This window comes from Aspergillus uvarum, assembly GCF_003184745.1.
Source record: "Aspergillus uvarum CBS 121591 unplaced genomic scaffold BO82scaffold_21, whole genome shotgun sequence".
Classification (NCBI taxonomy): Eukaryota; Fungi; Ascomycota; class Eurotiomycetes; order Eurotiales; family Aspergillaceae; genus Aspergillus; species Aspergillus uvarum.
In genome coordinates this window covers 347,544-374,628 of record NW_020291318.1, presented here as the reverse complement: position 1 = coordinate 374,628, position 27,085 = coordinate 347,544, and the positions used below count along the sequence as shown (strand labels likewise).

At 55.5% G+C, this 27,085-nt stretch overlaps 7 protein-coding genes and 1 non-coding gene across 8 annotated transcripts; 3 read left to right on the top strand and 5 right to left on the bottom strand.

Annotated features, from left to right (window-relative positions):
- Nucleotides 1-144: 144 nt before the first annotated feature.
- On the bottom strand, nucleotides 145-504 carry BO82DRAFT_249085 (class I SAM-dependent methyltransferase; the record flags this gene model as incomplete). The annotated part of the gene is made up of 2 exons (XM_025630859.1): nucleotides 145-213; nucleotides 265-504. Coding segments are annotated over 2 exons (309 nt in total), but the record flags the coding sequence as incomplete, so codon positions are not given.
- Nucleotides 505-1,495: 991 nt separating this feature from the next.
- On the bottom strand, nucleotides 1,496-4,897 carry BO82DRAFT_413421 (bifunctional cytochrome P450/NADPH--P450 reductase; the record flags this gene model as incomplete). Its single annotated transcript, XM_025639878.1, has 5 exons — nucleotides 1,496-3,736; nucleotides 3,785-4,480; nucleotides 4,532-4,567; nucleotides 4,617-4,735; nucleotides 4,783-4,897. 5 exons carry the CDS (start codon nucleotides 4,895-4,897, stop codon nucleotides 1,496-1,498), a joined length of 3,207 nt encoding a protein of 1,068 aa, XP_025492901.1.
- A 393-nt stretch (nucleotides 4,898-5,290) lies between these two features.
- BO82DRAFT_413419 (putative FAD-dependent isoamyl alcohol oxidase) lies at nucleotides 5,291-7,170 on the top strand (the record flags this gene model as incomplete). The annotated part of the gene is made up of 3 exons (XM_025639877.1): nucleotides 5,291-5,562; nucleotides 5,614-5,814; nucleotides 5,862-7,170. 3 exons carry the CDS (start codon nucleotides 5,291-5,293, stop codon nucleotides 7,168-7,170), a joined length of 1,782 nt encoding a protein of 593 aa, XP_025492900.1.
- A 221-nt stretch (nucleotides 7,171-7,391) lies between these two features.
- BO82DRAFT_t148 lies at nucleotides 7,392-7,463 on the bottom strand. The gene has a single exon. It is a non-coding gene; the product is annotated as a tRNA-Gly (tRNA).
- A 720-nt stretch (nucleotides 7,464-8,183) lies between these two features.
- Nucleotides 8,184-9,502, top strand: BO82DRAFT_413415 (NmrA/HSCARG family protein; the record flags this gene model as incomplete). Its single annotated transcript, XM_025639876.1, has 5 exons — nucleotides 8,184-8,267; nucleotides 8,361-8,846; nucleotides 8,906-9,095; nucleotides 9,182-9,354; nucleotides 9,425-9,502. Exons 1-5 carry the CDS (start codon nucleotides 8,223-8,225, stop codon nucleotides 9,500-9,502), a joined length of 972 nt encoding a protein of 323 aa, XP_025492899.1. The 5' UTR covers nucleotides 8,184-8,222.
- A 1,257-nt stretch (nucleotides 9,503-10,759) lies between these two features.
- Nucleotides 10,760-12,693, bottom strand: BO82DRAFT_413413 (uncharacterized protein; the record flags this gene model as incomplete). Its single annotated transcript, XM_025639875.1, has 2 exons — nucleotides 10,760-12,408; nucleotides 12,463-12,693. 2 exons carry the CDS (start codon nucleotides 12,691-12,693, stop codon nucleotides 11,149-11,151), a joined length of 1,491 nt encoding a protein of 496 aa, XP_025492898.1. The 3' UTR covers nucleotides 10,760-11,148.
- A 548-nt stretch (nucleotides 12,694-13,241) lies between these two features.
- BO82DRAFT_413403 (cytochrome P450) lies at nucleotides 13,242-15,231 on the top strand (the record flags this gene model as incomplete). Its single annotated transcript, XM_025639874.1, has 6 exons — nucleotides 13,242-13,514; nucleotides 13,568-13,690; nucleotides 13,748-13,847; nucleotides 13,902-13,970; nucleotides 14,031-14,645; nucleotides 14,728-15,231. 6 exons carry the CDS (start codon nucleotides 13,242-13,244, stop codon nucleotides 15,147-15,149), a joined length of 1,602 nt encoding a protein of 533 aa, XP_025492897.1. The 3' UTR covers nucleotides 15,150-15,231.
- Nucleotides 15,232-15,602: 371 nt separating this feature from the next.
- BO82DRAFT_413389 (putative polyketide synthase) lies at nucleotides 15,603-26,115 on the bottom strand (the record flags this gene model as incomplete). Its single annotated transcript, XM_025639873.1, has 5 exons — nucleotides 15,603-17,168; nucleotides 17,219-23,734; nucleotides 23,788-24,045; nucleotides 24,108-24,516; nucleotides 26,095-26,115. The coding sequence occupies 5 exons, from the start codon at nucleotides 26,113-26,115 to the stop codon at nucleotides 15,670-15,672; spliced, it is 8,703 nt and encodes a 2,900-aa protein (XP_025492896.1). The 3' UTR covers nucleotides 15,603-15,669.
- Between the last annotated feature and the right edge of the window lie 970 nt (nucleotides 26,116-27,085).

Sequence of the window (27,085 nt, the reverse complement as noted above, 5' to 3'; positions counted from 1 at the left end):
CAGTAGCCACATCAGCTCAGCTCAAGTCGTACTCACCACCATGTAATCCACATATTTTCCTGCTATTGGCATCGTCAGCACTTCTCCCCAGTCAAACCAGAGGAGATAAGACCTACGCGGCGACAGCTCCTGGAGAAAGAGCACCCCCTTCGGCTGGAGCAACAAGCGACAATGCTTCAGCGTTTCCACCAAACACGGCGTCGCATGCAGAACCTATACTTGGTCAACCTCACGAACAACTTATGGATTAGAAGGTATACTCACATTCGACGCAACAACAACATCAAACCCACCGATCTCAAACCCCTGCTCCGCTGGATCTTTCGCAATATCCAACGCACGATACTCCACCCCCTCATACCCCTGGAACCTCTCCCGGGCTTTCTCGAAGAAAAGCGTCGAGATATCGGTAAACACATACTTCCCAAACCCGGGCCCCTCAGTCCCACCTGCAAGGCCTTCCAAAGCCCTAGCGGTGGTACCCCCCGTTCCCGCCCCGATCTCCAACACCCGTAGTCCAGGCCTCGACTGCCCCAACAACCGAAACAAAGGTCTCACCTCTGACAACCCATTCGCCCAGTCATAGAACCTCTCCAGCAGACCATCCTTCAGCAGAACCTTGACGAGCTTGACCCTGCCCTCGACAATATCCACCACATTCTCATACACCCGCCACGGGCCCTCGATGACAGGCCACAGCTCCGTGTCCCGGGTCTGCTCGCGCAGGGCGGTCATGAGACTGTGGCGTTCCGCGCTGGACAGCTTGACCAGGGCGCCCGAGTCCGGCACTTGCGGGTAGTTTGAATGATGGAAGCGCTCGAACTCGGCGGCGATGAAGGCGCGGTAACGGGCGAAGTGCGGGCGGGTCAGATTGGCGGCGGGGATGATTTGGAGCTTGGGGTGCATCTCGATGGCGCAGAGGACCCACATCCGGGCGATGAGGTTCTGTTCGATCGTGGACGGCCGGGTGGGGTGTAGGAGGGTGGTGACCGGGTGCGCGGGCATGGTGGGGTGCCATCGCAGGTCGACGGTCTGCCAGGCGGGGTTGGAGGTGGTCATTTTGTCGACGTGAGAGAAGAAGAATAGGATGCTGGATGGTTGATGGCGAGATAATAGCGGCATAGGCCGAAGCAGCTTTAGTATGCCCAGGCAATGGGGGTATTTCCTGCTTCGTAGATGGGTCAGTAATTGCCGATATGCATATGGATACTTCCGGTTCGGGGGTTTCTAGGGTTGTTTATTTCCGAGCTGGTTCTTTCGAGGCGTGTCCGACAGGATGTGCATGTGCGTGGTTGGTGAGATGCAGCTGACTGGGAGGTTCTTAGGGCTATCTCAGAACTGTCAGACTACATGCTCCCGCCAGAGGAGTGTGGAGACATGCTCCATCATTGGTATGAATGCATTGTACATGACACTCGCACTATACTCGATAATCGCTTTAGGTCTGGAGATTATCCACGGAAATAATAATTTACTTCAGCAGTAGCACTCGTACCTAATCGAAAACATCCACTGCCCACCGTACATTCTTCAGCCCCTCAAACCACCCCCTCACCTCCTCCCTCGTAGCCCTATCCCCACCATCACCAGTCTTATGCGCCTCCCAGAATACATCCACCAACATCTCTTTAACAGCCTCCCCAACAGCCCGACTCCCACAAACATATACTCTAGCCCCATCCTCCCAGACCTCCCGCACCCTCTCCCTGTCCGCCCACACTTTCTCCTGCACATACCGACAACCCTCGCTCTCCCCGCTCCTTCGACTATAGGCCCGTCTTACACTCACCACCCCCTGTCTCTCCCACGCATCCAACTCCCCCCGATACAAATAATCGTGGCCCGGATCCCTGCACCCGAAATACAGCACCGCCGGCGCCAGCACCTGCCCCGCCGCGTGCCGCGCCGCGCGCTCCTCGATGAATCCGCGGAACGGGGCGATGCCTGTCCCCGCTGCTACCATAATAACAGGCGTTTTGGTGAGATCAGCAGGGAGATGAAAGGCAGCGTGGGACGGTCGGACGGCGACATGGACTTTATCGCCCGCGCAGAGGTGTGAGAGGTAGCTTGTTGCAACGCCCCAGTTGCCCTCCTCTCCATGGACGGAATACGTGAGGACTACGCGTTTCGGATTGGCAAGCGGGGAGGAGCCGATGCTGTACTGTCGCAAGCGCATCGGGGGTAGCATACGCAGGAAGGATGCAATGGGAAGGGTGATATCTGGTGTGGATTCGAGCACACCCAGAACGGAGAGGCGCTTCGCTGCGATTTCGGTGCTGTACCGGTGGTTGTCGTTGGCGAGGGCTTCAAGCCGAGTCTTCGAGGCCGAGTCCTCTGCTGCGTTGGCCAGAGATAGGAGATCGCGTTTGGTAGCGGGCTGGGCGAGTTCGACGTAGCTTCCAAAGATGTGGGTAGCGGGTAGGGAGATATCGTGGGGCAGGGGAGTGCGTCCTTTGGTGGAGATGGTCAGGTGGGCGTCGCAGGGGAGGTGGAAGTGACGCAGGACGCGGTGGACGGACTCGCGCGGGTTGACGGGCAGGATGGCGAGGTAGTCGCCTGCTGTGTAGGGTAGGGTTGCTGGCAGGTCGAGGATGAGTTGGTGCTTTGCGACGAGGGCGTCGGGGCTGGTCAGAGTGCTGGTGGCGATGACGCTGGCCTCGTGAAGGTCGTAGTGGAGGATGTCCTTGCGCGGGCTGGTTACCTGCACGCTCAGCGCGGGGCCTTCGGGAACAGCAGCCCTGTAACGCTTGGTTAGGGCGGGCCAGAGCACCTCGTCTTCCCAGGCCTCGAAGTCCGTCATCTCGTTGCCGGCCGCCACGTCAGTGAGGCCCAACGCGGCGAGGCGCTCCCCTCCGTGGCGGGTTAGGGCTGCGTCGACGAGGCGCGGAATACGGTGGAAGGTCGTCGCCCAGTCGTGGTGACCACATCCAAAGACCGCGTATGAGACGCCCTGCAGTGTGGCTTTGTCTTCTTTCCGTTCTTCGAGCCAGTGGACAAAGCGAGCTGCGTTGTCGGGCGGCTGGCCTTCATATGAGGCAGTGATGAAGACCACCGGCTCGTCGGCGGGCAGTCCATCGACGGCATTGTCGAGACAATCCACGACACGGGCGCGGAATCCATGCGAAAAGGCGTCCGCAGCCAGCCGCTCCGCCATAGACTGACACGTTCCACTATTCGATCCGTAATAGATGCTCATGGGCTGTCCTTCGGTGCTGGTTGGCACCACGCCATTCAACGCATCCGTTGTGTCCAATCTTGGCTGGGGCGTCGTGCCCGCCAGTCGATGCTCCAATGTTGTGGCGGTCAGTCCGTCACGAAGAGTCGCTCGGATCTGGAAGTTGGCCGGCTTGACGGTAAGGGTTTGCTTGAGCGCGAGAGTATACTCCGGGTTGTCGAATTCAAAATCGAAGTTCTGCAGCAGCATGGCCAGCACCAGCAGGGCTTCCTGCCAGGCAAACGGGCGGCCGATGCAGCCTCGGGTGCCGTTGCCGAAGGGCTTCCAGGCGTTGGGAAACTCTTGGTTGAGACGGTCGAAGTTCTCGTCGAGCATGCGCTCGGGCTTGAACTCGTTCACGTCGGCGCCGAAGACCGTGGGGTCGAGTTGGGAGCGGCCCACGAGGACGATAATCAGCTCCCCGGCACGGACAGGATACTTGCCTCCCACGATTTCATCCTCTTTGGCGGCCACGTTGAAGACCGGGAGGGGTGGTGTGAGACGGAGAGTCTCTCGAAGGACCTGCAAGTGTCAGTCTCCATGAGGCCCAGAGCAGACGAGACAACCTACAGCAGAGATGTAAGAAAGCTTGGACAGATGCTCAAATCGGATTGGCGTCTTCCCACAGATCTTATCGACCTCCTTTTGCGCCTTGCGATACATCTCTGGATGCTTCAGAAGATGATACATGGCAAACGACAGCATGCCAGAGGTTGTTTCATGCCCCGCAATGAGAAATGTGATGAGATTATCCAGGATACTTTCCTCGGTCATCTTCTGCCCCGTCTTGGGATCCACCCCGTTCAGCATGGCCGACAGCAGATCCTTGCGCAAGTCCAAGTTCTTCTCCCGTTTGCGCTCCTGCAGGATCTCATTCGCCGTAGTGCGCATTACCTCGATATCCCGAAAAAACTTCTTGTCTTTGCCCCGGTAGAAGAAGGCGGGGATGGGCAGCCGCCGCGCGCGGTCGCCACTCTCGGTCAGGAAGTCGCTCATGGCGGCGACGAAAGGATGTGTCCCCTCCTTGTAGTAGCTATTGAAACGAAAGTCCATCGAGCATAGGGCGATCGTGTCGAGAGTGAGCCGCGTGAAATCGTCGGTCACGGTGATGGGGCTGTCCGGGCCGTGGCGCGCCCACTTCATGGCGAGTTGGCTGGCGATGTCGTACATCCCGTCCAGCATGTTGCGCAGCGACGAGGGGCCAAAGGCGGGCACGAGGATGCGGTGCGCGATGCCCCACTTGGGCTCGACTTGTCCGTCGATGGCCTGTAATTTTAGCTTTGGAGACGGGCTGGCTGGTGGGTGGTGAGCATTTACCGTGAAGAGGCCGTCGTGCATGGCGTGCCGCATTTCCTGCAGTGGCATTAGTTGATGGCACGATGAGACGTACAGAGTGACTTACTCTCAAGGCTGAAATGGTCTTCGGAAAACGCCTCTCATCGCAGAACTCATTCACCATCGCATAGCTGTTGGCGATGATGAAGGTATGGCCTCCTGGGAAGCGCATTCGGTAGATCTCACCTAGCTTCGTCAGCCCTAACCATAGCCCGTGAAAGAGAGAGTCCTACCGTGTTTGTCCGCCAAATCATACAACGACTTCAGCGGCAATTCCATATCAATATCCAACAGATTGCCCAGAATGGGCCAGCCCGGAGGCTGAGGGATGGTGTTTGGCTTCCCCATTGTGAAGTCAACAGTGTGTTTCGCAATTAGTAGGTATACGAGGTAGGTAGGAGGTTGAGGGGAGGGAGCCTCGATCCAACCCGCTTCAAATGATAAACCAAGTCCCCCAAGAGCAACGAGATCAGTATCGGCAGTTCACTACAATTTCCCGAGACCAACAATTAGACGAAAGACTAATCAATGCTCACTTCCGGAGCATCCATGATGGCGCGTCACAATTCCCGAGAGGCAAAATTCGGGAGTTTCTGCCCCGTCCACAACCCTGACCCGAATTGCTGCGATGCACCTCATCAACTGATGCAATCCTGCTTCTCTTCTTGAGCACATAGGAATTGGCTTGTCACAAGTCTATGCAGCTTCAGGAAGCAGGCAGAATAAACGCAATTGTGCATCATGCAACCCATATTGTGGACTGTGCTGCTCGGCTTGGCTGCTGTCCACAGTGCAACCATCCCCCGGTCTGCTCCGAATGCCTCCTGCAGGGCCATTCCTGGGGATGCTTCGTGGCCCTCGCTCGAAAAATGGCATGTCCTCAACAGGACGGTTCATGGTCGATTGATTGCCACGATCCCCCTGCCCAGCGTCTGTCACAGCGAGCCGTTCGGTAACTATGACGCGGAAGCCTGCAGTGCCATGAAGACCGCATGGCTAGGCGACACAACCTTGTCAGTACTCCTGCCGGCATGCAAGGCACGTTGCGACTAACGTCTTCTTAGTCTGAACCATCCAGCAGAGGTCATGAACCCCTATGTACAGAACTATACCTGTGTCCCCTTCACGCCAGCCTCACAGCCATGCAATCTAGGCAATTATGCCAGCTATTCCATCAATGTCACCGATGCCGACGATGTGATTTCAGGCGTTGCTTTTGCACGGGAGAATAACATCCGGCTGGTGATCAAGAATACCGGTCATGAGTACGGCCCTGATTTTCCTTACTGTGAAGCCTATCTGACCCAACCAGCTTCATGGGTAAATCCACTGGAACAGGCGCGCTCTCCCTGTGGACGCACAACCTCAACACGACAGACATCCTCCCCTCGTACTCGAGTGCCAACTACACCGGGCCAGCCGCCCGACTAGGCGCCGGGGTGATCAGCGGGCAAGTCTACTCCATCCTCGGGGCCGCGGGCTACCGCATCCTGGGAGGGACATGCCCTACCGTCGGCCTGGCCGGGGGCTACACCTCCGGGGGAGGACACTCGCTGCTCAACGGCGCCTACGGGATGGGCGCCGACGCGGTGCTGGAATGGGAGGTCATCACCGCGCAGGGGGAGCACCTCGTCGCAACCCCGTATAATCATACTGACCTATACTGGGCGCTCAGCGGTGGGGGCCCTGGCACCTTCGCCGTGGTACTCAGCATGACCACCAAGATCTTCGCCGACGGACCCATCGGCAGCGGCCTGCTATTCTTCAACATCTCTGCCGCCAACCCAGAGCCCTACTGGTCCGCGATCTCCGATCTGTGGCAGTTCCTGCCGCAATTCGTCGACGCTGGCCCCAACACGTGGGACTTCGCGCTGACAGCCACCGGCTTCGAAGCGTACGCGATCACCGTGCCAGACAGAAACGGCACACAAGTGCAGAATTTGCTACAGCCGTTCCTCACCCGCCTCACCCAGCGGGACATTCCCTACTCGTTCACGCCCACCACCTCCCCAAACTACCACGACTACTTCGCCAGCCGCTTTGGCCCGGGCATCGCCGGCGCCGGCCCCGCCACGGTGCAGCTGACATCGCGCCTCATTCCCCGCGCCGGGGTGCAGGAAATCATGCAGAACCAAGCCATCATTGCCGCCCTGCGCGCTGTCGTCGAGACGGATCCAGGCCTCTCGCTGGGATGCCACGCCCTGAACGTGAAGAACATCCCCCACCCAGACAACGCGGTCCTTCCCGCGTGGCGCGACGCCATCGCCACGTGCAACATCGTAAGCTACTGGGACTGGAATGTATCCCCGACACAAATGCAGGCGCGGAAGGCGCAGCTGGTCGACACGCTGATCCCCGGGCTGGAGAGGGCGACGCCCGGCGCGGGGACGTATCTGAATGAGATTGATGCGCAGTGGAAGGGTGACTGGGAGGCCGAGCTGTATGGGCGGAATTACCCAAGGTTGCTTGAAGTGAAGGCGAAATACGATCCGGGCCATGTCTTTTATGCGAAGACGGCAGTGGGGAGTGCAGCATGGGAGGTTGATGCCGAGGGGCGGTTGTGTAGGGTTCTGGTTGGTGGTACATTAGAGTCCATTCCCAATTCCGAGAGGATGCCTTAAATTTGGGCAGAAAAGCAAGTCCTTGCATGTCAGTCTACAGCCATGCAGACAAGGGAGTTCTCGGATAGAAAGAATAGTTAGTCAATTGGTCTATCCCAACTTATATTCCGCATCTGCAGGTTTGAACATCAAATTATTTCACCGGTTGGAAATGTCTCGCCAGTTGCCGAAGTTGATCGATCCGCCGGGAACACCAGAACAAAACAAAAACAAAAGAAGAATGCGTCAGCGGGGAGTCGAACCCCGATCTATTGCTTGGAAGGCAACAATGCTAACCGCTACACCACTAACGCTCGGTTGTGGTATCTCTTTTAGTACATTATATCATATGGGTTTCCAAAAAAACTCAAGACACAAATTTGAATATTGTCTTCCCCCTTTGTATGGCAGCTCAATGAACCAGCTTCCAATTCACCAGGAAGTCCACAATTGTGCCAATGGAAGTCTGGCTTAGATTTACTGACTTCTGGTCTATTGCTGTCTCACATTGCTGCCATCTGTACCACTGCTGCAAGAATCACTTGATGTTCTGTCGTCGATCAAACTCCAAACAGATCGGTCTCCGGACATGAAATATTGATTGCATGTCTCCGACTCCGATCAAGTGTTATCTAGCTGAATTGTTCGAATATGCTGCGAGGGCCAGTGATTGAACCATCAAGATAGAGATATCATGGGCTATTGTCAGCGTCCATGTTCAGTAGAACCCCCGTCGAAGAACAGGGCAGAACTGCGGCAACTCGGCATCATCGGATGATCTTTGACCATCAACCAGGGTCGAGTAGTGAGGTCATTCCAAAGAGGTACTCAGGGCTCAGTACTAGCGCGATATCCTACTCAGGTGCTTGTGGAGAAAGTCGGTGTGTATGGCTGTTTGAGTATCTCCATCTCCAGCCCCCGATGAGTAAGCGGTCTCTTCATGAGTTTGTGTCAGTGGAGGTGAAGTATAAGTAGCGGTGGCAATCGCAGATAATCTTCTTGCCACACATTGCACATCTCCTTTAACGCTTGCCCACTCTTTAAACCTTGGGAACAGTGGTCGATCAATCATTATGTCTCCGCGCCTCGTGGTTGTTCTTGGTGCCACCGGCTGGCAGGTTCGTTACTGTCACAACCCGCCTTAGTGTTTGCTATACATCACACATCCTGCTTGGCAACTGACAATGGCTCAATTGAATTTTCGACAATAGGGTGGGTCCGTCGCGAGGGAGCTCCTCAAGAACCCGCAGCTCTATCAAGTCAGGGCTGTGACCCGCGACCCCAGCAAGCCAGCAGCCCAGGAGCTCGCCACCCTCGGAGCAGAGATTCAAGCCGCCGATCTGGGTGACGGGGTTGAGGCGCTCGCGGCGGTTTTTGCCGGCGCCGATGCGATCTTTGCGTTGACGGACTTTTGGGCAACACAGTCCCCCGAGGTCGAGATTGCGCAAGGTCGTGCCATTGTGGATGCAGCGGCCCGCACGTCGACCCTGCAGCACTTGGTGTGGAGCGCGCTGCCTGACCCCGAGAAACTCTCTGGCGGAGCGCTGATGCATATCCACCACTGGAAGGCTAAGAGTCTCGTCACGGACTATATCCAGCAACAGTATCCAAACCTGTGGGCTGCGACCACTACCGTGCTCTTCCCCAACTATTTCGAAAACTGCCTGACGCACCCCGAGCGGTATCTGTCTAAGCCGGTGAGTCGGTGGTTTCGTGGCATTTCAGCCGGCGAAACATTGCTTACCGTTTCCACCAGGATGCGCAAGGAGTGTACAACATGAGCTTTCCGCATGGCTCGCTCACGGTCATGCCGAACGTGTCGATTCGGGATACCGGAAAGCTGGTCCGGCTGGTCCTTGAGTCTGGCTCCACTTACTTCACCCACACCATTGCGTTCTATGGGCAAGCTCTCTCGGAGGCAGACAAGTTGGCTTCCATCGGTAGAAGTATGGACGACCCGTTCTTGTGTCCCTCTCTCCTCTTCCTGCTACCTCAACCAATAATCGTCGACGGCTCACATTTCACAACACAGAGTATAACCTCCAAACCAAATATCGGACCTTGAACCCGGACGATTACCAGCGACTTCTGGAGACTCGGGACGGCATGTCTCCCGAGATTGCACTGGATTTCACCGAGCAGCTCCTCATGTTCGAGAGGTTCGGCAACGTCTACGACACACCCGAGTTTGTGCAAGCTAAAGAGGTACGTGGGCCGACCTGGTTTGGTGGATGCCCGCCGATTAGAACTCAGCCGCCAACACTCACGCATCCAGATTCCTGGATTAAAACTTCAGACCTGGGCTGAATTTCTGGCAGAGCATGATCTTCTTGCCTACATGAAGAAGTCCTGAGAGAGGACACGGGGAGACGGCTACAGGAGCCGTGCCTGGTCTTTTCTGCCTCGCCGGGTTCGGTCATGCACCATCCTGGTGAGCGCTGTTATCAGTTATATCTCTGTGGCTCGACATCATCGCGGCCTTGCGGGGGTATACTTCATCTAAGTTGGAGATAGGACCAGCTGTAGCCGGGCGAATATAAGACTGAACTAATGCCAAACTCTCCTTCGAGCTATTTGCTACATCTTTGCTGTGTAAGTGTTACGGTAGTCTATAGTGGAGCTTCTTTTAGTCATGATCGCAGCACACGCAGGTAAATTATGTAGACTTCTCGACTCTGGTTGGAGAAGGAAACTGTACCTTCATCGGGCCTCAATCTTGCTGGAGGGAGGGCACTTCAGTACTGCAACTGGTCAAGTCTGGCGTGGGCCATTGCATGGCCTAGATCCTGAAGCACTAACCTCCCATGCTCTGGTTTCTAACTTCCCCTATTGCCTCAGCCCAGGAGCAATTAGCCATGGGATCGTGATCGAGCACTGGGGCAATTGAGCATCACCGATCCACAAGGATCGCCGCTTAGTAATCGGAGGCGATGGAGAAAAGTCCTGTAGCAATTCATACTCAGGCCCGAACCAAAAGTGAGGTACTCCACCCAGCGAAAAATAAATAATCCACCGTCGAGGACTGGGCAGTTGAAGTGAGCACAGCCCTTTGCGTCAAACTCCAAGTTTTGTCAACAGGAACTGAACTTTCATCCGGGCATAACCCAACATGACCAAGGTTGTACTCATTACTGGTGCTACTCGAGGTAAGACATCCCTCACCTTGTTACCATTGCAGCCTGCTGACCAGGTGGGGGAGGTAAGCCTTGTACAAACAGACCTGGGCAATCGCGCGGCCCAGTATTATGGATTGGACGAAGCTCCAGTGACGCTGGAGGATAGTGTTCGCGGAATAATGACACAGGTAACGACAGAGAAAACTCATGATTTTTCCCAATTCAGCACGGCTGACTTTCGTACAGATCGATACAGCAACAAAGTCGACCACTTCTGGCTTGTTTGTAAATTACAGCGGAGAAAACGTGTCTTGGTAGTTGGGGTGGAATTGTAGTCCTAGCAATATAAGGAGAGGGTCTGGCGTCATGCTGAAAGCGAGTGGAGCTACAGCGTGGCGGAGGAAAGACTATTTACGGCCCCAAACAGCGGGCGAATGAAGAGGCTATTTGGCAGATTCCCACATCACATGGCTACTATACGAAATGCAAATTGTGTCTGCGCTCGTGCTGGCTAGAAGTTGGCATAAGGCCGAAATAGGGCAGTTGTCACGTGACATGGTTTGCGCTCGCTGAGTTGGCCTCATCATCACCTTCTTCTCCTATGGATGTATCACAACCACCTCTAAGACTCGACTAGCTGCATTCCTCCCTGATTTGGTGTTAAGGTCTTTTATTCTACCGTAGCCAGATTCTTACCTCCCGATTGTAGTCTCCCACAGGTCCTTATCAATTCCGGTTGCGTTCGCCCCATACAGCTAAGCGTGCTTGCCCTAGGAAAACCTTGCAATGGAAGGCCTACTCTGTACGCAGTGTATTGCCCAACTGCAACTGTCGTAGACTTCGGATGTATCGGAGAGCAACTACTAAGTAATTGGATCCCGAGTCAACACATCTCTGCCAACTCCCGCTCAATCCTCCGCCACACGACCTCGCGCAACGGGCCTTGCAACCAATAATTCCCGGCGGCATCCTTCCCCATGATGGGCATGAGATTCCGGAGATCGAACTTGGTCGACCACGCGTTGAACTGCACCATCGAGGCGAACCCGGGCTTCTCCGCGCGTTGCGCCGCCGGCAGACCCTCGCGCACGATCGCCGCCGAGAAATCCGTCTCGAAGTATTTGCCCTTGGTCCAGTTGGAGTAGCTCATCATCTCCATGGAGGCGTCCCCAAAGATCGGCCAGCTGTGGCCCTCCGTGGCGAAGGTCTGCCGCTTGATGCATTGTAGGGCTTCGACTTGTTCCCGTGTGCCGCCGGTGGTCATGGACCGGCGGATGGCGTGCGCGGCGTAGCTGAGTGGGCGGGTGAAGAAGTCTTTAATTTGCAAAAAAGTGTAGATCTCTGTGGCCGCGTTAGAAATGAAGGCTTTCGAGGTTGGGAGGTGCGAGCCGCCCAGCACAGTTGAGAGGGTGAAGGCGTTCATGATGCGCATGGTGCGCGTGGAGGTGCGCGGGTAGAAGGCCGACAGCGTTAGGCGCGTGAACCATGCAGTAATTACGTCGTTGTCGCTGACGAAGGCCGTGTCGTCGCCGGTCGAGGTGCGGATCTCGGTGATGGCGCGCTGGCGCAGGGTGGCCAGGTACGCGCCGGGGATGCAGACGATGCGCGACCCCGTGCGGTACCGCCAGGCGTCGTACAGCTGGTGCGCGATGAAGAGGTACTTGCACCACCCCGTGAGCTGCTTCTCCGCGTACATGTATCTGGATGCGGACTGCGGGTCGGTGCCGAAGCTCGCCAGCGGGTCGTGGGCGTAGCCATGGAATGCGGGGATCTCGTCCTCGCGGCCCTGCAGGACGAGCGCCCACGAGCGGTAGATCTGTGCTCCGCCGGTCCCGTCGGTGAGAGTGTGCGGTAGCGAGATAGAGACGAGGGTGGAGTCGCGAAACGAGGCAATGTGCAGGCTCAGCTGCGGCACGTCGCGTGTCAGGTAGTCGTGCAAGGTCTTGGGGGCGTCCGCGCTGGTGGTCAGGGAGTCGAATTCAGTGGGATCGGCCACGACGGCAGGCTTGACGCTCGGCCGGGGGAGCCGCGAGCCCAAGGGGTGCTCGAGGATGGAGGTTTCGTAGGAGGCGTGTGAGTAAGTCACGATGGGGCGCTTCGCGTCGTAGTATTCCGGGATGTGATATTCGAGGCGCCCGTTTTTCTGGGGAGTGTCAGCTACGGCTCCTATCTGAGCTTGTGAGTGTAGTGAACGCACATTCAAGCGCAGTCTTGCTCCAATCTTACGCCAACCAGGTCGGTCGAGCAGTCTCTCGAAAGACGACCGAAGCTTCTCCGGGTCCAGCACGTCGTCGAACCGGTAGGACAGCACCACGCACACACTGCGTAGCACTTCCGTGTCGTCCGCGGCATTCAGAGGGATGACCGTGTCCGTGGGAACGCGAGCGGGCTGGACTGGCTTGCGGCTGCTGCTGAATAGTCCGAACATGATGCTGCGTTTGCGGTTGAAGCAGGGTTGTGGAAAGTTCGCAGGACAGGTAGGAGTGCGCAGGGTGTGGTGGCCAGTTCGTGTCTTTCGAATCCCTTGGCGCTTTCGGTGATTTATGGCTGTACCTATATTCTTCTCAGCAAAGATAAGCAGTAGAGACATTGGGTGCTGTCGGTGTCTCCGATTTGTTGGTCGGTAATTTTGGGGATGATCGGGAATATCCACCGATGTAGTCCCCGCTTAGCCCTAACTCACCTCCACCGACTTCCTCGCAACGCCATTTCCAACACGGAGATCCTGATCGACAAACCTTGATTACATCTTTGTCGTGGTCCTCCAGACTCCGTGGCGAAATCGATCGGACATATCGCGCGAACAAAATACCGATCGCCAAGTGGTAGTCTGATAATGTAGCACTGACGGCTATGAAAGCAACACCCTGGCAGCAAAGACAAATAGAAGACTACTCAGTCACGTTAGCGATCTGACCCCCACACCTGTTCATCCGTCCTTTCAACCTCAATACAGACACAGAAGCTTGTTGCAGTATGGAGTTCGACCTCGGTCGGAATCAGTCCGCCCCTGCACCGGGCATTTTACCCATCGCAAGCTCGTGGTCCTACACCGTAACCTTATCCGCGCTGTGGATCCCCACTTTCATCGCCATCTCGCTACTATGGTATGGACGACTGGAAAGTCCCCTGGCTCATGTGCCCCTCGTGTCAACCGGGAAGCCCTCGTTCTGGGATATCGGCCACAAAAAAGCTAAAGAGAGCTTCGCGGCCAATGCGCGGAAGATTGTTGCCCGGGGGTTTCAGCAGGTATGCTGCCCACGTCAGAGTTAGGGTAGAATGGTGGCTGATGAGGGGGCTAGGTTGGCAACACGAAGCCGTTCAGGGTCATCTCCGACCTCGGGGAGATGCTGGTCCTGCCGCCGTCCATGGCGGACGAAGTGCGGAATATCGATGCACTCAGCCACGGGGAGTTCATGAAGGAGGTTTGCCATTGTGCTTCCCCGATTGCAAGATGCTGTCCGACTGACTGGAGTCTCTAGTCCACATGTGCGGAAGTGCATGGATTTGAACCGTTTTTTGAATCCACTGGGCACAGTCTGCTGGCTGATATGACTAAGACAAAGCTGATGGGGTCGCTGAGTATGTTCTCGCTCTCGATGGGTAGAATCTGATGCCATACTAACCCTGGGCTAGAACAGCTGACGGACCCTGTCAACGAGACAGCGACCCAAGCGTGCAGAGATCTCTTCCCCGATGATGACGGTGAGCTCACTCACTCCTCTCTACCAGACTTGCCAACGTCCCACCCTAACAAGGACACAGAATGGCACGAAGTAGTCCTTAAAGAGATCCTCCTCGAGATCATCGCTCGGATGTCGTCCACCATCTTCTTGGGCGACGAGGAGGTCCGCCACGACAAAACCTGGCTTCGCCTCACCAAGGAATACACGGTGGACTCCTTCCTCGCCGCGCATCAAATCCGCACGTACCCGCAGTTCCTCTGGCCCGTCCTGGCCATGCTCTTCCCGCAGGCGCGCAAGGTCCGCAACCAGCTCCGGCAGGCCGAGGCGATCATCCGCCCGCTCATCGAGCGGCGACGCGCTGAGAAGGCCGCCGCGCTGGCCGATCCGAGCATCAAGCTGCCCGAGCGGTATGACTCGATCGAGTGGCTGGAGCAGACCTCACAAGACCGCCAGATTTCGTACGCCCCCGTGGCGATGCAGCTGACGCTCGCGCTGTCGGCCATTCACACCACCACCGACCTCATTACGACGACCATGTACGAGCTGCTGCGGTGCCCGGAGGCGATCCAGCACCTGCGGGAGGAGGTGGTCTCCGTCATGGGGAGTGGAGGGATCAAGCATTCGGCGCTGTACAACCTCAAACTCATGGACAGTGTGATCAAAGAGGCGCAGCGAATCAAACCTGCTCTATCGAGTGAGTCCTCCCTCCACACCCCGCACCTTTCTCACTCCATCACGCACAACAAGCACACTGATGACCCCAATTGAATCGGTAGTCAACATGGTCCGCAAAGCCACCGCGAACATCACCCTCGCTGATGGTTTCCGCATCCCCAAGGGCACGATGCTGGGGGTCTCGCACCACGGCGCCTGGGACTCGGCCGTCTTCCCCGAGGCCGACAAATTCGACGCCTTCCGGTTCGTGCGGCTGCGCGAGCAGCCCGGCAACGAGAACCGGTGGCAGTTGACCACCCTCCGGTCGGAGCATATTGCCTTTGGGCATGGGCTGCATGCGTGCCCGGGACGGTTCCTGGCGGCCAATGAGATTAAGATTGCGCTGTGCCATTTGTTGATGAAGTTCGAGTGGAAGATTGCCGGGGAGGTGGAGCCCCGGATCATTGAGAATGGGATCTTCTTGGATTCGGACCCAGGGGTTAGGGTTCTGGTCAGGAGGAGGAAGGGGGAGGTTGAGGTTTAGATTGTTGACTGCTTGATCTCATGTCTGTAGTCGGCGATATGGTAGCTCGATCACTTATTTCGGGAATGAAATTGCATTCAGCTGTGATGAAGTACCTTGTTGAGATGTGTGAGGCATGGCCTTAGCAAGACAAGCTAAAATGTTGAGATATTAGAAGCGATTATCATGGGCATCCCATAAAGCCGTTCAAACCCCGTCAAGACTGGATGAGTTTGGTATCCTTGCTGCTGGGACCTGCCCAGTACCATCTCGCTAGATCTCGCTCGCGCATATTCGCATGAAAAGCTGGCCCTTGTCAAAGGATGCCTCGAGCAGCAGTACCTGCCAGAGATGACCAGCACCCCCAACCGCAGTATCTGGGAGGAACGGTGATTGAAAAGCCTACAGGGGCAATGACAGGAGGTCGGAACGAAGGGTCCCGACAGCCCAGAATACAGAAGTTACCTATGTTAACCCGTGAGAAGAATCTCAATTTGCAGTATACTAAATCATACAAAACTAGATATAAACAGCATTCAGTCTATTCCCCCCGCAGCATCCGGGGATAGTGAGGCTGACCCGGGTCGTCCATCGAGTCGATCAACGCCGCCACTCCCCGGTTCAATCCCACAGTCACCGCACGAACACTCCATTCCTCCACCGGAAGCACATCGACATGAGCAGCGCCCGTCTCCTGGACTACAAAATCCTTCAAGTTATCCAACGGAATCACAATATCGCCAACCTGGTGAGAGTACGAGACCCCCGCAGAGGAAGCCTTGGGCTTGTTCTCAAACACGGCCGTCAGAATACTCTTCGTCGCGTTGTGCACCGAGACAAAATCGAGAGCACCCCGCAAATTCTTCAGCGTGGGCACAGCGCGGGTCTTGCGCATGTACGCAGCCAGGGCGTTCATCCAGTCGGTTTGCGCTGCGGCGCTTTCGGCATCGGCGCCCTCGCGGATGATGGTTGAGGGGCGGTGGATCCACACGTTCACCCCGTGCTGTTTGTTATACTCCTCCAGCAGACGCTCGCTGGCCCATTTCGCGGCCACGTAGCCGTGCGAGCCGTCAGCCGGGGGCGGGTGCGCGGCAACCGAGACCTCCGGGAAAGAGGTGTAGTTGCCGAAGAGGGCTACACCCACAGTAGACAGGTAATGAATGGGCACCTTGCGAGCCGTGCAGAGGCGGATCAGCTCCTTGGTTGAGCCCATGTTCGCGGCCTTGATCTCGGGGTAGAACTTGAGGTGGGAGGTATCGGCTCCGTTGTGGATCACGGCATCCGCGCGGCTGAAGATCTGAGCCGCTTGCTGCTCGGAGAGACCGAGGCGGGGGTCTTCGAGGTCACCTGCGAAATACTGAATTCGGTTTTCTTCAACCAGCTCCTTTGACTGGAGGCGCTCGTCAAGACGGCGGGTGGCGAGGCAGATGATTTCCTTGACGGATGGGTCTTGCAGCAAGCGCAGGAGCAGGTGTCGGCCCAGCAGTCCACTGACACCCGTGAGCACGATTGTGCGAGGACGGGCGGCAGGAGCCAAGCTGGTGTCAACATTCGCTGCCTGGGGCAATGTAATCTCGGCCTTCCAGTCGATGCGAATAGGTCCCTTCGATAGGGGTCCTGTGGTGGCTTCTAAGCTGGTAGGGGTGCTAGTTCCGGTGTAGCCACTGCTGGATTCAGTAGACGTGGCATCCTGATTGGAGCCCGGCGAGGAGCTGGTCTCATCATTCTGTGCAGCAGCCGGAGCAGGCTGGGAAGCATTGTTGGTGGCAGGTGGCAGATCAGATGGGGAATCTTCTTTTCCGACTCCAGGAAGCAGCGAAGCTGGGACTTGCGCGGCCACAAGGTCTGCCAGCTCAGCCATGGTATCATTGCCCATAATCTTCAAGACCGGAACGCTGACTTCGAAGTTCTTCAGGAACCACGAACGGATGTCGACCGAAATTAAAGAGTCGAGACCAATATCACGGCTTCTCATTGCCATCAGGTCCTCGTCGGCAGTGTTCATCTGCAACACATTGCGAAGTTGCATGGCAAATCTCCCTACTCCAGTTATTATGCAATGCAGGGAATTGCGACACGCGGAAACTTACCCTTGACGACAGCAAGCACATCGCTGGTTGACTTGCAGGCAGCAAGCTGATCCTGGACCGAGGTAACGACCTCATTTCCTGTGTCAGTTCCGTTCTTCTCGACCCTGTGAACGACAAAGTCGAAGAATGCCGGGTTCGAGTGCCACTTGGGCGCATTCTCCGTGTCGGCAGCAGGGATATCCAAAAGGCCGGTGGTGAGCTCAGCTTCGTCGCCTGAATCTGGACGACCGGCATCGATACCCTCCGCGAAGAGCTGGTGGTAATCTTGCTCTGACAGGTGCATCAGCGCCATCTTGGACACCGTCAAATCAAGAGCCTTGCTGGACTCGCGCTCCATGTAACCTGCACCGATGATAGCACCCACGTTCAAAGCAGTAGCTGCCAGACCGCGCTTGCGACGTTGAGCGGCCAAACTACACATAAAGGTATTCGCCGCCGCATAGTTGGCCTGACCCAGGTTACCAATGACACAATTGATGGACGAGAACAGGATGAAGAAGTCCAGGTTGGCGTTCTTGAAGATGCGGTCCAGGTGAATACTTCCGTAAACCTTCGGGCGGAACACCTCGCTCATGAGTTCAAATGACATGTTGCGGATCGAGACATCTCTCAGCACCATGGCACCATTCAGAACACCGATGATCTGCGGCATAGTCTCGCAGATAGACTGATGAGCAGCACGCAGAGCACGCTCGTTTGTCACATCGCAGCGTACGATGGACACAATGACACCATTGCGCTTATGAGCCTTGATCCAGTCGGGCGATATGTTGGGGTTGCGGCTGGTTAAGACAAGGTATCTCGCGCCTCGTTCGATCATCCAGTCGGCCAGAGAAACACCGAGAGCGCCCGACAAACCACACAGCCAGTATGTCTTATCACCTTTGAAGAACGAAACCGAGTCTAACCGGCTGACGTGAACAGGGTAGGTCTTGGAAAGAGTCCAGTCGATGATAGTGATCGGCTCTTCAGGGCTTGGCTCGTGCAGAAGATCATCGATACCAACCACTCGAGACACCGCTTGGGAAATCTTTCCAGCCTCGGTCTGCACACTGACCAGAGCGCGCTGTAGGAACTGGCCTAAGAAAGGCGCAGACGAAGGGCTGCTCTTCCAGCCAACTGAGGCATACAAAGTCGCCCTGGACTCCTTCCTGCAGTGCGAAGGAAGACTAGACATGATGTTTGACTCGATATCAGAGTGCTCGCTAGATAAGCCGACAAAGCTAGCCGTGTCTGGAGGTAGGATATCGGAAACTTCAGACTGGGTCAGATAAGGCTCAAGCTTGGTCCAAGAGGCAGGAACGTTCTCCTGCGTCGAGTCCGCGACGAAGAAGGCGCGAACATTCTTGCTTGCCGCTTGGCTGGCAATGGTACGTGCTAGTAGCTCGGTGGAATTGTGCACAACAACTGTATCCCCATCAATGAGGGGGTCGACCACAGCCATGGAGACGAGGCGAGCAGCTATTACAGTCAGAAGGTCGGCGTCGGTCAGCGTCGAAACGGGCAGCGGAACTGCCGAAACCTTGGGCACATGAATGACCGATAAGAGAGATGGCACAAGAGCCAGGAATCGTGCCTGACTCTCGGGCTCGGTTCCCAGAACAAGGAACTGATGGCCATTCGGCGTGCGAACGGCCGAAAGTACGGCATGACTGACCTCAAGACTGATTTGAGACTTGGTGTCAGGAGGGCTAGCCCAACGTGAAAGCTCTGTCAACTTCCATCCCTCGGCCTCCTTGTGCAGGGCTGCGGGGACTTTGTAAATGTCAGCATCCTTGGTAATCGGGCGGCGAGCTGAATTGTAGCGGTCATTGCGGGCCTTAATGTGTCGGAGACGGGGCACGAGCTCCTCGCCCTCAGCATTTACAACGAGCTCAGGTTCCAACGGCCAGGGCAGGTGTTTGCCCGACGAGGCAGAGGCATCGAAGCGTAGAATCTTCTCGGCCAGGCTTACGTGCTTGAACGAGCTCAGATCTGCGATATCGATGTTCTGGAATTGCAGAGCAGGGGCTTCGAACACTGCAGTACGAGCAAACCCGACCGTCATATTAGACCATGGGTCCTTGTCAAGCCGACCACTGGTAATCCAGAGAAGCTTGATGGGAGCAGAGAAGAGCGTTTTGAAAGCGAGCCACTCATCGGGTGTCATGTCTTTGAAGACAGGCTTGTCCAGCTCCGACAAGCTGACGACTGTGGTATCAGCATCGATCAGATCGAAGTCTACCTCCGTCAATTTTTCAAAGAAGTGGAGTTCGTGGGAGATGTTGCTGAGAATACTCTGGACAGGCCGGATCAAAGATTGGGTCTTTGGTGTGCTTCCCCCAATGACGACGAGCTTCTTGACATGGTATTCGACTGCGGCCGAACCTTGCAGAAGTCCAGGACTTACAGGGTCGCGCAGGAAGTTAACCTGGTCATCCACAGCTTGAGCGGCAAACACGGTCATACCAAGGATGTCCTGGAATGACTGGGGTGCTGTCGCATCAATGCCAGAGAAGCCACTGCTCTGAAGGAGTCTCTCCCACTCGGAGTAAGAGACGAATGGCGAGAGAGGGCGGCCAGTATCTGCACCAAGCCACCAACCCGGCAGGGATCCAAAGATAAATCCGGCACTGCCGTAAGGTTGGCCGTTGTTGGTTCCTTCTCCGACGATCAGGAAACCGCCCGGCTTGAGCAGCTTGCGGATGTTGCGCATGGTGAGCTCCAGATCAGGGGTGGCGTGAATAACGAGGAAAGCGACAACCACGTCACAGGTTCCCTCGGCGTAGCCCTGAGCAACGGGATCCTGGCCACAATCAAAGGTCTTGAAGACCATGCGATCTTTGTGGGCAGAGAATGTCTCCGCAGCACCCTCGAAGAAACCACTGGACACGTCTGTGAAGGTATAGGACAAGAATCTCGAGTCAAGGTTCTGGAGGATTCTTGTCGTAGCACCTCCGGTACCGGCACCAACTTCCAGAATGTTGAGATGAGGATAGCGCTCTGCAAGCTGGGCGATGATCTTGCCAATCCAGAAGCCAGCCTCCCGCGAGCCGAAAGCACCCTGATAGTAATTGTCGAGGATGTTACTGACCCGCATCTCTTCCAGCATGTTGGTTTCGCCACGGAAAACACGCGGCATCTGTTGCCCAACCAGGTGCATCATGCGGTAGTCAATGAGGTCCGAAAATTGTTCCGTGGCCGCACGGAGGTCTTCCAAGGAGTCTTTCAGCCATTCCTTCTTGGCCACCTTGTGCTCTCCGTTGCGGATCAAGTTGACAATGTGGCGAGCATACTGAAGGTAATGGCTGTGAGGGCTATCCTTACTCCTCAGCGGAGAGTCGGCGGACACCTCTGCATCTAGTGTCTTGAGGTAGTAGGTCGAGATACGCTCCAATCCCTCGAGAATCTCCGAATGATGCTTTGTCACGGTAGTATCCGACGCAGCCAACTCGCCATCGAGGCTGTTTTTGACCCACTGGTACTTGGAGAAGACTTTGCGATCGTCCTTGGCGGTCAAAGCGCCCAAGGGCACCAATTCAACGCGCTGCATCTGGATTGCTGCGCAACTGGAATCATTGGTGTATATGCTGACATCACCCGAGAACCCGCCGGACTTTGTGGAGCCCAAAGTCGAGTCAACCGTGATGTCGGTCATGGATTTGCACAGAGCCGGGTTGACACGGATGCTGCTCATGCTGGTGGGTAGATGCATGTTCAGAAGTTGATCATCATCCGGGTAACTGTAAGCAAGAATGAGAGACTGGATGCCACCATCCAACTCAGCAGGATGCACCAGCAAGGGCGGTCCGAACGTATCGCGCGATACTGATTTCACGGCACACACACTCGTTCCCAGCTTCCGTCTAAGTGTGTGCAGAGACTTGAACGGTCCTTCAAAGCCGTAGCCCAGCGTAGCCAAGAGGTTGTAAAAACGCTCATTGTCCACTGTGATCATGTGAGCTGGCTTGATAGCTCGACGGGGAAGAGTGGTCTCCAGGGACTTCCCAAAGATAATATGGAGATCTGCCTCAGCAACCAGGGCGAGATCGTCCTCTCCGAGGCTTGCGGAGTAGGTGAATTTGGCTTGGACGTGATTATCGCTCAGATGCCGAATGTCAGACAATGAGGTCTGCACCTCGATACCGGCATCGTCTTGGCTGAAGGTCAAGGCCTGGTGGATGACAAAATCCTTCAACTCGAAGATTCGAACATCGCGCTCGCCTGCAAGGACTCGAGCACCTTCAAAGGCTGTGCAGATGTATCCTGCCGCAGGAAAGACAGTCTGGTTTTGAACCTGATGGCCTGAGACCCAATCGATCTCGCTGGCGCGCAGCAGGTGTCCCCAGCTCAAATGATGGGCCGCGCTCTCTGGCTTCATGGTTCCCAGCAATTGGTTGAATTGCTGGATTTGGGAACGGTGCTTCTTGGATGCTCGCGACTCATGACGGTAAGAGGCCTCATGGTTCCACTTATAACTTGGGAGACCTTTGATCACGCGGATGGTGGACTTGTCATCATTGACCGCAAGTTCGAACCCAGTCAAGTCGAGGTTCTGCCCCCCGAGGTGACACCACAGAGATCCGAGACTCGAAGCCAGGCTGACCGCAGCATCCGTTCCCCGGTTGAGAACACCATAGTATGGAATGCTCTTGCCCAAGACTTCCTGAATGGTTTGCGATGCGGGTCCCTTCAGAGCCGGATGTGGGCCAACTTCAATTGCGGCCTGGTATTCGCCCCCCTCGAGAGCAAGCTTGAGAGCCTGATAGAACTGCACAGACCGAGCGACACTTGCACCCCAGTATTCGTCACTGAGGTTCATGTCTGTTGTAACCTCGCGGGCATACACACTCGAAATCCAGAGACAGTTCTTCGATGTTGGCTCGTTGGCACGGACACCTGCCGACTTGACCAAGGCGACATAATCGGCAAGACGTCGCGACACGTGGTTAGAGTGGTAGGCTCGGTCGACACGAAGCTTGCGGTTGAACTTGTTCTCGTCGTCCAGGATCATTTTGACCTCGTCAATGGCATCCTCGTCACCGGAGATTGTCACACTAGAGGATGAATTGACAGCGGCAACACAGAGGCGACCGGCGAAGAGCTCGTCTTCTACCAGAGCCTGCGCATCTTCTGGAGACATCCCTGCCGCCAACATAGCTCCTTTGATGTGAGGTCCGTTAGGACTTTCCATCTTCGAAGCAAATCGACCACGGAAGTACGCCACACACATGGCGTCTCGCGCGCTCAAGTGACCGGCCGCATATGCTGCAGCCATTTCACCCGAGGAGTGAGCGACGATGGCATCGAAATGAACGCCTGCGAGCTTCAACAGATCCACCAGCACGATCTGAACAACAGTGGATAGGAATGAGAAAGCACCCGTCAAAACCCGAGAGGAATTAGCTGCCGCGCGAAGCTCCTTCTCAAGTGAGAAGTCAGGGCGAATCTCCTCGGGAAGTTGCTCAATGTGAGCTTGCAGGTCCTGGACAATCTTGCGAGCTGTGGCAGACTTTTCAAGCAGCTCAGCGCCCATGCGAGCGTACTGCGCTCCTTGGCCGGTGAAAATGCCGAGAACCTTCGGCTTCTTTCCTCCTGAGGGAGCTGGGAGTCTCACACCCAAATCTTCGACCTTGGTAGCTTCTAATTCATCCCGAATCTCGGCCACCAAGCCGTCGGCCGATGCAGCAGCAAAGGAAATGCGGTAAGGGAACCCAGACCGACGTTGCTGCAGGGTGTATGCCAGGTCGCGCAGATTGAGCGATGGGTTTTCTTGGATGTAATCAGCGTACGCGGAGAGGCTTTCACGTAGCGACTGCCGGGTGAGGGCCGAGAACACAAAGGGGGTGAATTGATGCTGAAACCCATCCTCAATCAGTCGAGGGCGCTCGTAGCTTTCCAGAATAGCGTGGGCATTGGCACCGCCGAAGCCAAAACTGTTCACACTGGCTCGTCGTGGCTGGCCAGGGACGACTTGCGGCCATTGCTTGGCTGTAGAGGGTATTTCCAGGTTCGCAGTGAAAGGGGCCACTCGGTCGCTTAAGTTGTTCAAGAGCATATTGGGTGGTACAGTCGAATGCTGAAGAGCTAACGAGGCCTTGAGCAGGGCAGCCAGGCCTGCAGTACCTTCGGTATGTCCGAGGATGGTCTTGATCGAGCCCACGTAAAGGCGGTCATCCGTGGTTTCGGTGCCAAAGTTCTCACCATAAAAGGCCCTCGAGATGGCTTCGGCCTCGATCGGATCTCCTGCAGGCGTACCTGTCCCATGAGCTTCGAAGTATTGAGGCCGGTCCGATGCCTTCTCCAAATCCAGGCCGGCTTTGGCATAGGTAGCACAAATCAAGGCCTGCTGGGCAGTAGCACTGGGCATGGTAATGCCCGTGGTCGCTCCGTCCTGATTAAAGCCTGTCTCGCGAATGATGCACTCAATGTCATCGCCATCCTCAATTGCGGCACTGAGAGTTTTCAGAACGCACGCAGCGACACCATCTCCACGGGCATAGCCGTTGGCATCCTTGTCCCACATCTTACTGCGACCTGTCATTTGGGTTAGCTCACCCTTTCTGGGAGTTAACATTCTCAGTACTAACCATCGGGCGACAGCATCTTCAGCTTGCTTTCCATGATATAATTTTCTGGACCCAGCAGTAAATTAGATCCACAAGCCAGAGCGATCCGCGACTCCCCAGCTCGGAGCGACTGCACAGCCAGGTGGACAGCCACCAGACTGGAGGAACAGGCGGTATCCAAGGTCATCGATGGCCCGTGCCAGTCAAAGAAGTACGAGACACGGTTTGACAGGATGCTCCGTCCAATGCCGGTGGCAGCGTAGACTGGAGCAGTTTTTGCTATTGCAAGCCTCCTGTGTCAGTAGACTCATATCCCGAGAAAAACCGAAAGATTAACTTACGATCACGTAGCAAGCTGGCCTCGTAATCACCACACATGAGCCCAACATAGACACCCGTGTCACTACCCCTGAGGGCATCTATTGTCAGCCCGGCCGACTCGAGACCTTCGTAGACAGTTTCCATCAAAAGACGTTGTTGAGGGTCGATAGCCTTCGCCTCCACCGGCTTGATCCCGAAGAATTCGGTGTCGAAAGCGGTGACATCCTCGTCTAGCACGTAGGAATGCCGAATATTGCTGTGACCATGGTACGCTGGGTCAGGGTGATAGTAGTTCTCGGCATTGAAGCGACTGTTGGGGATTACGCTGCGAACATCGCGAGGGTTGCGAAGGAGAGTCCACAGCTTCGAGGGCGACGATGCTCCGCCAGAGAAACGACAGGCACTGCCCACAATGGCAATGGGCTCGTTCTGGTGAGTGGTTATAGCCATGGTGAATAGCGGGGAGCGGAGGCGAAACAGCGGCTGATCTCTTGAGTGGTTGAGGCGTGTTGTGGGTGTTGAACAGGCACTTGGTTTATTCGCCTCAATCTAAGTCGAGCGGCTTCTGGCAACCTTTAAACTGTCCCTCTCCTCACAATGCTATTCGCACCAATTGAATATCCTCACCCCATGAATCCTGCCGAAGTGTATTGATCGGAGAACCTGGAGCACGGTGCACTTGGGATCGACGTGCATTATCGCAGGCAAGAAGCATCCGAGGCTTATTACGCCGAAGATGTAAGGAGTCCCTGCAGATCCCCACACAAGGTGAAGACCGATTGCCAATGATAGCCCAGCAACTCATACTGTGCTTCGGTAATTTTGCTGGGCCCGCTTCATCTTATCCGGCATTTAAGAGGGTCAAAAGAGTGGCGGTAAACCCTCTGATGGTGATCCATGCGGAGTTATTCTGCGACCTCGTCAGTCGGTGATCGACATGTGAAGTAGGAGAATTACCCCGATCGCTTGCCACACTTGGCATGGTCGCATCGGGAATAAGGTATGTAGAACAATGATCGACCAGTAGTCCCTGCAAGTAACTCAGTCTCTTTAGTCTATTGATGTGGCTTGTGCCTTTTCCTTCGGACTGTCATTATGCCCGGTCTCCACTGCGCGCGAGTATACCAGCGAGTGCAGTATTTGCGGCCATCATGGGCGCCGTAGGCAATACTTCATATTTCCCGTCTAGAAATGAGAACGACTGATTGCATGGTAGATGCATAAGTGGCATGGCATGGCTCGGACAAAATGTCGAGGCATCGCCTCGGTCGCACAGGTGGTGAACAAGCCCCTAGTAACTATATCGAAACTGAGTGTCTTGAATGTCGGTGACATCTTCATCGGCTTGGTAGGTGATCCCCGGGGAAATCACCGGGGTTTGGTCTCGTTTGCGATTTTCCGACCGACAGATGTACCAGTACAGACTCAATGCCACGATGAGCAGGCACCAGGTGACAATGGCCGTCACAACCCCCTCAAAAAACCTCGGTGCAGCACTGGACTTCCAGAGTTGAGGAGCTGCAATACACCCGGTACAGTATCCAATGAAGAACAAGGCGTTGACCATGGGACGCTTGGTGTTGCCTTTGACGTTTGAGGCGCTGAGGCTCAGCACGACAGCCAGGATGTTGGGTAGACACGAGGCCTGCAGTCAGTTAGTCCTAGAGTCAACACTGCTATTGCAGAAAATAAGAAAGAAGATGACGATGACGTCTTACCAGCCACGACGAGGCAATTAAACCCCAGCCAGCAGTGAGTGGCAGCTTGAGGAGGAGGATGTTTCCGACCAGGGGAGGGATGGTCATCATCATCAGAACCAAGCACCGATGATTAGGGAGTAAATAGCACCCTGCAAGGCTGATCCATATCGCCAGGATCTGTACGGCTCCCGAGGGGGCCGTATACAGCATAGTCTGGAGACTGGTGTAATTTAGGTTCTTGATGATAAGGGAGGCAAACTGAACCTGTCAGTGACGCCGGGACGACCCCTTTGAAAATAAGACCTACTGTCATCACTGGGGCCTGCATGGTGACCAAGACCCCGAAAATGAACATGAACCACGCCCGGATATCTCCCAATGTCTCCTTGACTTGCGCAACTGAGAACTCAGTTAGATCGCCGGCGTCCCGATCAAGCGTCATCCTTGCTTCAAGCACCTCCTTTTCGCGTGGGGTGAGGAACCATGCTTTCTTGGGCGAAACAGGGACGATGATCATGAAGAGACCGCCAATGCCACATGTTATGGCTCCGCAGATGAGGAACAAAGTCCTCCAGGGTGCGAGACTTCCGGGATTCGATCGTCCGATCCCGTACATGAGCAGACAACCAAGGACCTGAGCCAAGCCATCCATCGTGATCCAAATCCTGGAGTAAGAGATTAGTCCTCATCTGAAGAGCAGATCGCTTATTTTGCCTCACCCGACGCGCAAAGCATGTTCATTCTTCCGATACCAGACACTGGTCAGAGTGACGAATGCTGGGGCGACTGCTCCTTCACTCACCCCGAGGAGAAATCGCACGGCAGCAAAGTCAGCAAAAGACTGGGTGGCTGCCAGACACATGCAAATCCCTCCCCAGATGATACTAAACCAGAAGAAAGATTAGAGAAGCTTCGCAGAAGTGATTGAGGCCCAACATACATGGTGACTCCAACAAATCGCGTCAAGGGCAGGCGACTCATCAGATAAATGAAGGGATATTCCGCCACCAGCTGTCCTTGACGGTTGTCAGCGAGATGCTTCTCATTGCTATTTCTTACTCTTTCCCGTCGAAAGTCATACCAAGGTAGAAGATCGAGGAGCACCAGGAGTACTGGGACCCCTGCAAGGAGAGGTCATCGAGAAGACCGAAAACCGAGGCATAACTCAAGCCCTGCTTGTCGAGAACTGTGATAGTGATGGTGATGGTGAGTTGTTGGAGGAGGAGGAGGAAGTGAAGAGGGAAGAAGTGGAAAGAGGGAAAAAGGGAAAAAGGCAACTGGCGGGGTTGACCAACACT